General features: G+C 36.5%; 3 protein-coding genes across 3 annotated transcripts; 2 read left to right on the forward strand and 1 right to left on the reverse strand.

The window, feature by feature from the left end:
* Window positions 1-432: 432 nt before the first annotated feature.
* On the reverse strand, window positions 433-1,431 carry LOC106659840 (thioredoxin-like protein 4A). Its single transcript, XM_014382557.2, has one exon. It carries the CDS (start codon window positions 1,302-1,304, stop codon window positions 846-848), a length of 459 nt encoding a protein of 152 aa, XP_014238043.1. The 5' UTR covers window positions 1,305-1,431; the 3' UTR covers window positions 433-845.
* A 4,087-nt stretch (window positions 1,432-5,518) lies between these two features.
* Window positions 5,519-7,284, forward strand: LOC106659800 (microfibrillar-associated protein 1). Its single transcript, XM_014382501.2, has 2 exons — window positions 5,519-6,598; window positions 6,695-7,284. Exons 1-2 carry the CDS (start codon window positions 5,664-5,666, stop codon window positions 7,125-7,127), a joined length of 1,368 nt encoding a protein of 455 aa, XP_014237987.1. The 5' UTR covers window positions 5,519-5,663; the 3' UTR covers window positions 7,128-7,284.
* A 489-nt stretch (window positions 7,285-7,773) lies between these two features.
* Window positions 7,774-8,790, forward strand: LOC106659801 (protein FAM32A-like). Its single transcript, XM_014382503.2, has 3 exons — window positions 7,774-8,054; window positions 8,240-8,372; window positions 8,463-8,790. Exons 1-3 carry the CDS (start codon window positions 7,975-7,977, stop codon window positions 8,583-8,585), a joined length of 336 nt encoding a protein of 111 aa, XP_014237989.1. The 5' UTR covers window positions 7,774-7,974; the 3' UTR covers window positions 8,586-8,790.
* Window positions 8,791-10,540: the final 1,750 nt, after the last annotated feature.

Consider the following 10,540-nt stretch of genomic DNA (forward strand, 5'->3'; position numbering starts at 1 on the left):
TAATGCATTGGAGATGATTGGAAAACGCGTCCCGTGGTCAAATGCTAAAGGAAGGAGATTTGGTTATTTTGATCGAGTACTTTATCCTGTAATGAAGAATTGGAATTTTAACAGACATCCAGAACTTTCAAAAATTTTCGGTAAAAAAAAATAGCATCCGATAGTATGTCATAAAAGTCGGGAAGACTTTAACTCCGATCGTTGCAAATGCCTCATAGACTTTGTAATCAACTGCGGCTACCGTTCTGCCACCGTCCACAACAGGTCCGAAATGGAAGCCACCGCGTTGTGGAGAAAAAAAAAATCAATGCTCTGTGTTAGGGGAATAAGGATAAAAAAAATCCATTTATTTTCAATAAAATATAATAGACTGTTTATTTGTACAATTTTTATCATTTTTACAGTTTTTTTTTGTTGCACTAACTAAAGGGAGCATAGTTGGGCAGAAATTCTCCTTACATGACTCGTTATCGAGTAAATAATTTATGTGTCAGCTTATTGACCGAACATTTAATACTCTTTCTGAGAGCCTGCAGATGCTGTATTTTAATAAGATGGGCAGTCTTTGTTTTTCTATTCTTCTTTGGTTGACCTTCATCAATTGGATCATGAAAGATCGGCTCCAGCAGCCGGAGTAAGGAGCTTCTCTTATTGAATTTGTTCAGTGTTGACTTGATATGTATAGATACACATTATTTCCTCATTAACACACTTTTATTCGTATCTTTTCTCATACATTACGATCAACCCTGCACCATTGAGTTGATATGAATATTTAAATGGTAGCCCTTATAATCTTCACTTGAACCAATCAAGTGAGGTTATGTTATCCCGCACGTGCTCTCTCAGGCTTTCTTCGTATAGGTGAACATAAATGTGTATCTGCACGAGGTTGAATAACCTTTAGGCGATACAACCAAGCCTGGATCTTTTCTCGCACGTTTGCACACTGTTTCCAGAATGTCGATAATCTCTTGCTCGTCTCCCTGGGCCCAATTATATTGATTATTGTCGTCTGTTCCCAGATCTATCATTATGTGTCGATTCCTGAAGAAGCACATGAGCGTGCATGGGTCGTCAAAATCGTACATGTGTGTAAAATCACGCACTTTATCTAGATCAACTAGATAAATTACAGCAAAGTTTTGAACCTCTTCTGCAATATTATATAGAACTTCGTCCATTTTCATGCACTCGGGATCCGAATCGCGGCCAAATCTTATAACAACCATTCGATCCTCTTCCGAAAGAATCGCCTCGTCTACTTGCCGAGCCTTCTTAAGATGTTGTAACATGAAAGACATGTTATAAAGTTTATGGTATTTTATCTCTCAGCAGAAAAACGCGTGGTAACACAAATCACAATGGCTGAACGAAGCACAGTCGATGATAAATAACGTCTGTCTATATCCAAAGGCGAGACGGTACTAAGGCTAACTGAGCCAGTCACTTACTAATATACGAATGCTGAGCACATCGAGGAGCTACCGTCCGAACGTAGTGGAGGGGACAGTCTTTACTAGCTATAGGTATACACAGTGCATAGCGCCATATTGTTTTCTTTCAGCTTACTGCAAAGAACAGGGAAACACCGTGAAATTTGAAATATGATTAAAAATGTATCTTTTATCATTTCTACCTCCTTATTCGATAGTGACAAATTTTTTACAAATAAAATATAAAATTATAAGAAAATCGTCTTGTAGTGTCTTAAGTATCCGAACGATAACCCTTTCAAAAAAGATCAATGCAAGAATATGAATGTTGAAAATGTTATCCTTTTTACTTTTTGTAATTACTATAGAAAAATAGTTTCTGTAACTCAAAAAGTTTTTGTTATTGTGTTTTATTTTTTTCTCTTGACTACCTACAATTAAGGTGTTCTGTACCTCATAGAGTCGAAAAATTTGTTTGATCTATATCTTTTTTTCTAAATCGAAAATCGAAAAACGGCTCTATGGGAACCTTCATTTTATTGCTATGAATAGCTGGTAAAAATTTGAGTTAATTCCACTGACCAGATTTCCCGGAAAACGTGTTTGAAAATTTCAAGCTGAGGAAACGTGTGAAAATTTCAAACACGTTTTCCGGGAAATGTGGTCGGTGGAATTAACTCAAATTTTTACCAGCTATTCATAGCAATAAAATGAAGGTTCCCATAGAGCCATTTTTCAATTTTCGATTTGGAAAAAAAGATATTAATTAAACAAATTTTTCGATTATGTAGGTTAAAAATGTGGATTACAGACCTCCTTAACCCATTAGCGCCCAGCCGGACACTTTTTTCAACTGAACTTTAGGCGAAAATCTTTACTATTCAGAATTTTGCTAAAAATTAATGAGTTCATGTATCTAACGGGAAATTTAATGCCCTTTTCGAATATGGCTTCAAAATTAATCTTAAAATTATTGTTCAAAAGTTATAAACAATTGAACAAAAAAAAACACGAATTGAAAAAAAAAAAATTGTCTTCAACTCGAATTTTAAAACAGAAACAGGCTTGATACTTAGGTCCCGAGCACATTAAAGGTGTCCATGGGATGTAAACTGAAAATCCCAATATCCATAATATCGGAATTGGACATTTTTCATAAAAAAATGGCGCTTCGTAGAAAAAAGACCGTATATGAGCTAAACCAATTTTTTTACATGACAAGGATGCATTTAGGAAAAAAAGTTATATTGTAAAAGTTCTTAGAATTGTTCAAAGAACAACCCTGAATTTTTTCAGAATTTTTGGTGAAAATTTTTGAATTTTTCGAATAATTTTGGATTTTTTGGATTTCATCATTTTCCGAAAATTCAAAAATTTTCACCAAAAATTCTGAAAAAATTCAGGGTTGTTCTTTGAACAATTCTAAGAACTTTTACAATATAACTTTTTTTCCTAAATGCATCCTTGTCATGTAAAAAAATTGGTTTAGCTCATATACGGTCTTTTTTCTACGAAGCGCCATTTTTTTATGAAAAATGTCCAATTCCGATATTATGGATATTGGGATTTTCAGTTTACATCCCATGGACACCTTTAATGTGCTCGGGACCTAAGTATCAAGCCTGTTTCTGTTTTAAAATTCGAGTTGAAGACAATTTTTTTTTTTTAAATTCGTGTTTTTTTTTGTTCAATTGTTTATAACTTTTGAACAATAATTTTAAGATTAATTTTGAAGCCATATTCGAAAAGGGCATTAAATTTCCCGTTAGATACATGAACTCGTTAATTTTTAGCAAAATTCTGAATAGTAAAGATTTTTGCCTAAAGTTCAGTTGAAAAAAGTGTCCGGCTGGGCGCTAATGGGTTAAGGAGATCTGGACCCCACGTTTTTATCGGCCGAGACACGCAAAGTTTCTTTTATAATTAACTTTTTCTGTAATTCGAATCTCGACAAATGGCTCTATGGTGACCTTCATTTTGTCTCTAAGAATAAGTAGTTAAAATTACAGCCCATTCTATTGAGCAGATTTTCCGGAAAACTGGATTGAAAATTTTGATCAAGCCATGGATCAAAAGTCAGGATCAAAAATTTTAATCCAGTTTTCCGGAAAATCTGCTCAATAGAATGGGCTGTAATTTTAACTACTTATTCTTAGAGACAAAATGAAGGTCACCATAGAGCCATTTGTCGAAATTCGAATCACAGAAAAAGTTAAAAATAAAAGAAACTTTGCGTGTCTCGGTCGATAAAAATGTGGGGTCCAGATCTCCTCAAGTCAATAACGTCTTGAATGAATTTTTCTGTTTAATCTTGTACTTTGTTTTCATTATATTTTCATAGAACTTTAATATTTTAATATTATGATACCCAAACATTTATTGTAAAGGTGCGGATAACAACAGCATAACAACGAGGAGGGCACTTATTACTGCATGCAGTGTACTTCTATAGTATAGTTTATAATTTGTGAGGTCAATATGAATTGTATCAATTACTAATTAATGAACAATAGGTATGCAACGTTGGTAACCTCGTAGTAAACTACGTCAATCGAGGATCACGCAGATTTTTATGGACGCGTTCTTGAATGATTCGATCACGAGTTGAATCATCTGACTGGAAAAAGGTAAGTATTCCAGAGTTACAAACTCAATTGAGACATTGTAGTGAGTACTACCAATTGATTATAATGAACGAACGGCTACGATGGGTTTCAACGATTAAACAAACAAAAAATACATGGTTAATTGTTATATTTTATAACTTGACATGTTTTTGAACACAGGTGTCGCAAGGAACTTCGACTCAATTGCCCACTGACCAGTTCACCACCATCATCATGCTATTTGTAGTGTATTTTTTATTAAATGTCTTACTGTCTTATTTTTTTACTTGTAACTCTCGTCGTTAGTAATATTAATTCCTTCAATTGGCTATATCAGCAGTAGTTTGAATAATTTTTATTAAAAAGAAATGAGATCGTCATTAGATGTTATAGCATACTTGTGAATATTTTGGATACTCTATTTATTCACAGAGAAATATACATATTTTTTTATTTTTTCAATAAAAAAAATTTTTCTACCACATAATTTATTGAAGCATTTTTGCATTTTTCAAAACCATTGAATGAGTCAGAACATTGGCATGAAAAACACTTCCAAGATATTTTGGATTTATAATATTTTTATGTTCAAAAGGAGAAGGATGTTTTACAGCTGATTAGAAAAAGTTAAAATAGTGGAAAATTTTAAATGCGATTGAATTTCAAAATTTAATCAACATTCCTTGACAAAATAAAGAAATTCAATAAAATTCAATAAAATTTTTATTGGAAGTTTAGATGCAAATATATTAATTCTTATTTGATGAGAAAGCTATAATTAATTACCAGCTGTTTCTTGTTATAAATGTCTTGATCAGTTCTGATAAATAAAACCTTTTTTGGTTCATTCATTACCAATTTTCTTCACATTTAATAATTATTTCAGTGGTTAAAATTTCACTCTTGTCTAAAGATTTTTTCAATGTCGCTACAGCCTCCTTAAGTCAAGTACGGTGAAGGATTTTTTAAAATTTTGATTGTACTTATCATAGTTTCAAGACAGTATTATTATTTAACTTTCTAATGACTTCTGATTTATGTATCCCACCTTGCTTATGTAATAAGTATCAGTAAATTTGAAACAAGAGATGTTGTAAGCTTTAATGAGGACAATGTACTAAAATAAAAAACCCTGAACTCAAGTATATCAAATTTAATTTGTCTCTTGGGCCACGGATACTAATGATTTTACACAATAAAATGAGTAAGAAAGATCTTTCACTGAACCATTAATTTTTTCTTTAAAATTCTAGATTGTAAACTTGATTATTTTTTTCCACTCCCATAAAAAGTGTATAAAAATGTGAATTTTTGAAATCTCCACACTTGAGCTATCTTTTATTCGCAATTAGAATTTACAGAAGAGAAAGGAGAATAAGATGTTATTGAAAATAGTGCTCAATTTAATGTTTTGGTTCAAGTGTGCAGTTAGCAGTATAATGTAAGTCGTCACTAGACAGTCACGCATGGTTCGCAGTTCGACCACAATTATAAACACACTCAGTTCATGTCAAGCAGTATCAACTAACTTAACCTTTCTGATGTTTGTTTGCTACAACATTGTGTAAATTAGGATTCCATATCAGTTTTACGTTTTTACGTACAAGTTCTTCATTCGATCATGGATTACTTTGTGGCCAACACGGCCTTGGTGCCAGCACCTTCGGGTATTCAGAGTACGGCCGGGGCAGTCCCGGTCAGAAATGATAAGGGTGAGGTGTCTATGAAAAAAGTTAAAGTGCACCGATACGTATCTGGTAAAAGGCCCGAGTATGCTCGAAGCAGCTCCGACGAAGAGTCTGACGAAGATGACTTTTTGGAGAAACGCCATCCCGTGGAGAAGGAACAAGACTTTTCCGACCAGGAATTGGAAGAAGTCCACTCAAGAGATACTGATGATCCTCGTTTGAGACGATTGACGAGAATCGACAGAAACAGGGAGGAATTGGAAGTCGAGCGCCATGAGCGTAGGAGGTATATCGAAGAACCAGAAGTTTACATTGAAGAACAACAGATTCAGACAGCTAAAGAACGAATCAAGCTAGACAGCTCTGAGTCTTCAGACGAAGAAGATCTATCTGACGATGAAATTGAAAGAAGAAGAGAAGCTTTGAAAGCTAAAGTTCTGTCCAAGGCTGCCGTAGAAGAAGAACTTTTGAAAGAAGACATCGAAGAAGAAAAATCAGGTGAAAGCTCTGAATCTGGTTCTGAATATGAAGAATATACTGATTCTGAAGAAGAAGCTGGTACTAGGCTCAAGCCTGTATTTGTCAGGAAAAGAGACAGAATTACTGTTATGGAAAAAGAAAAAGAGGCAATAAAACAAAGACAAATGGAAATTGAAAGTAAAAAATTGGCTGATGAGAGGAAAAAACAAACCTGGCAGATGGTTGAAGACTCCATTAAACAAGAGACACAAATGAGATCAAATACTTACGAAGCCGAAGGTAATATCAATGATGTTAACACAGATGACGAAAATGATGAACAAGCCTATGAAGCTTGGAAGCTTCGTGAATTAAAACGTAACAAAAGAGATCGTGAGGAACGTGAAGCGTAAGTATATGAAGAAAATATAATACAACTTTGATCATAAAAATTTAATATTAGTCAAACAAGTTTATAACTAACGAACTATTTTTTTTTTTAAAGATATCAAAAAGAAAGACAAGAAATAGAGAGGTTGCGAAACATGACAGAGGAAGAAAGACGCCAAGAAGCTAGATTGAATCCTAAAGTTGTTACTAATAAAGCAGCCAAGGGAAAATACAAGTTCTTGCAGAAGTATTATCATCGTGGAGTCTTTTATCTGGATAAGGATGAAACTGTATTCAAACGTGATTTCTCAGGAGCCACGTTGGAAGATCACTTTGACAAAACAGTTCTACCTAAAGTTATGCAGGTGAAGAACTTTGGCCGTAGTGGTAGAACTAAATACACACATTTGGTAGATCAAGACACGACACAATTTGATTCACCGTGGATCTCTGAAACAGCCCAAAATTTAAAATTCCACAACAATTTAGCAGCTGGTGTTAAGCAAATATTTGAAAAACCATCTTTAAAACGACGAAAAGAAAATTAGATTAAAAATTACATAATTATTTATAAATGTCAATAATTCTTGTAAATAGTCATATAAATATTTAATAGTCTATTTGTTTATTATAAGTACTCAAAACGGTCACTGTCATCAAATTATGTATGTAATTAATGTGAATATTAAATTTGATAACTGACAAGTTATGTCTATTATTATAGTTTTAATATTCATACTGTATTTTGTACAAACTTATGGAATTTTTCCGTTGAATTATTTCTTAAGATATATAATTCATAATATAATGTAAAATGAATCTGAATACATTATCAAGTATCTTTGTAGAGGTGATCTAAAATATGAATATCAATATTTTAAAATAAAATATGTAAAATCAAATTATAATATGAAGTTATTCACGATTATTCTGAAAGTTGTTAAATAAGTTATTGACCGATGGACTAGTTTTTTATATAAGTTTTGGTAATGTTCATGCAATTTTCGAATGAGTTTTCCTGTTAAATTTTGTTACTTCTATATTATGAATATGTCAATATTGAGCTGTAAAATACAGCGAGACGAGAACAGTTATTTCAGACGCGTCATTTCGCGCGTTCTTTACGTGGTTTGACTCTTTACACTCCCCACTATTTTACTTATAGCTGTCAAGCCGCAGGCGTCAATTCTGGCTTGGGAAAAGACGACAGTTATCGCGTTCTGCGTGTATAGCTGACGACGCTCAGTTGCTTGTTATTGCTTACAGTGTACCATAACTCTGCTTATAAGTTGTGCAGTAAATTCCAAGTGTTGCAGTTACATCGACTGGTATAATCAACACTTGAACAGTTAATAAGCAACTTTGTTAACCGCTGAAAGTAAATTAGGTTTGATCATGGATAACGCAGATGATCCTTATGCGCATGTTGCCAAAGGTCCTTTGAAGTTGAAAGGAGTCGAATCTTCTGGAAAAAAGTAAGTGTCTCAAAAGTTCAGGAAACTTTTTTCATTCGACAAATTGTATTCAATCGATTCTAATAAACCATTCTTCCTCATTTTTGACACTCAAATTTTGAGGTTATGTTATGGATCATACAAACTTTCATATTACTAAGAGTTTAATTCATAAGTACTTACCAAATTAATCATGTTCATTTCAGAAAAAAAAAGAAACATAAGAAAGAAAAACAGCTTGTTGAAGTTGCTAAAGTCATTGAAGAAGAAGTACCTCAAACTACCCAAGTAAAAAAGACAAAGGCTGAAATGGCGTTTCAAGCTATGAAAGAAAAAACAGTAAGTTTTTGTACAAATTTTAAAGTAACAATTTACACAATACTTGATTTGCAGAGATCTTTAACTGTTATTTTTTTCTTTTAATTACAGCAAGCAGAGCGTATAAAAAATAAAGCTGCAAAACCACACAAACAAAGAGTGGAAGAATTTAATAGGCACCTGGATAGCTTAACGGAACACTTTGACATACCTAAAGTCAGTTGGACTAAATAAATAATGGAGATGAAGAGCTTCAGCTTAAATTATGCCAACAGCAAATCATTAAATATATTTATGCTCATAAAGTATATTTATGTAACTGTACATAACGATAAAAAAAACAAACATAATTTTAATCGTGTAAATATTGTAGAATATAATTTTAAATGTAAAATATCCCAATAAAGTATGAAATAAATTGTCTTTTGATCACACAAAATCTTCTTACTTACGTATATCATTGCAAAAGTGAACATCGAAATATCGCTAATGACAGAATAGAAATGTTGAAGTTACATTGGTATATAAATAATCTTTTATAAGTTGAATCAAATCACCTAATCCTACTTATGCATATCTTTTAAAGTAAACATTAAAACATCGTTAATAACAGAATGACAATGTTGAAGTGCTAATCGAAAATAAATAATCTTTCGTGGAACGAGCTCACATAGTGCACAATTACATCATGGAGCTCCAGTCCGGATCTGTGCATGATACAATTGCCTCGCACACGTTCAACAGATCGGCGTCTTTCATGCAATTCATTATTTTCTCGCAACAGACCACCGGCATGTCCGCGCGCGTCAACCGCTGCACGTACTTGATGCCCACGCTCCTGCAGTATCTCCAAATCAGACTCTTGGCGATGTATCCCTTCACGATCTTGCCCACGTAGGGAAAGTCCTTCTCGAATTTTTCCGACTCGACCACGGCCCTGTACTTGGAGTTCGTCAGCAGGGGATACGCCCTGACGGGGTCGGCCTTGCACAGATTCAGCAGCGTGACGCGCTTGTCGCCGATGCGCGTCTTCGCCAGAAGATCTATCTCGTCGTGGATTCTGTCGCGATCGTAGTCGTCATGCACGTCTCTGCCCTCGTCGTACGACAGCGTGGGGAAGAACGGGAAGTAGCGGTCGTAAAAGTCCCTCGCTTCCTTGGTCACGTGCATGGCGTATGTGTAGACGGGAATGAAGTACGAGGTGCACACGTCCAAGTCTTTGTACACGAGTACCCTGCCCTCTAAATAGCTGAGGCATCTCGATTCGTTGGCTGTTCAAGAAAATACAAGGGTTTTAATATTGTTGAAGATTCCGTTCAGCACAATGTCATTTATACGTACCGTATATCAACACGTGCTCCAACGGCATCGTCGGATCGTACCTGCTACCGAGGAAAAACCTCAGCAGCTCGAGCTCGTTGACCGGGCTCATGGCGTAGCCTCTGAGCTGCAGCAGTTCGATCGTCGAGAGCAGACTCTGCGTACCCTCGTAATCCAGCACGTAGTGATAGTAGCCGAAGCCGTTCCTCAGCTGAATATTGGCTCGGCTCGGATCGACGCCCTCCTGATCCAGTATCATCTCCACCATGTCGCGCCTGTGATCCAGCACGGCCATGTCCAGGGGGCTCTTTCCCGCGTCGTTTTTCGCGAGCGGATCGACGCCTCGCTCGAGCAGCGTCTTCATCATTGGCAGCCGGTACTCCATGTCGCGATCGAGGCGCGGGGGACCCACCCGATATCCCGGCCGGACGACGTTGTGCAGGTAGCCGTTGCCCCGCTTGTCGCGGCTGTTCAGGTCGACCTCGCGCGCGCTCAACAGCGTCTCCAGTATCTCCAGCTGTCGCGGGCAGCGACCCATCAGCAGCACGGTGATGGCCGTGGTGCCGTCGCGCGCCTTCACGTTCACGTCGCAGTCGTGCTCGAGCAGAAGACGAAGAATCTCCTCGCCCTGGCCCCATCTCTCGACGTCCGTCATCGCGTTGACGAGCTTGTACAAAGCCGTCCTGCCCCAGCCGTCGACCGCGTTGGGATCGGCTCCTCGCCGCAGCAGCAGCTCCACCACGGCCGCCTGCTGGTGCTCGACGGCGATGTGGAGCGGCGGGCCCGGGCTCGAGCGCGACTTGTTGCCGCCGAGGCTCGGATCGACGCCCGCCTCGTCGATGAACTTTTCGACCGCGTCGCGGCGGCCC

The sequence above is a fragment of the Trichogramma pretiosum genome, unplaced genomic scaffold, assembly GCF_000599845.2.
Source record: "Trichogramma pretiosum strain Unisexual culture from Peru unplaced genomic scaffold, Tpre_2.0 scaffold21, whole genome shotgun sequence".
NCBI lineage: Eukaryota > Metazoa > Arthropoda > Insecta > Hymenoptera > Trichogrammatidae > Trichogramma > Trichogramma pretiosum.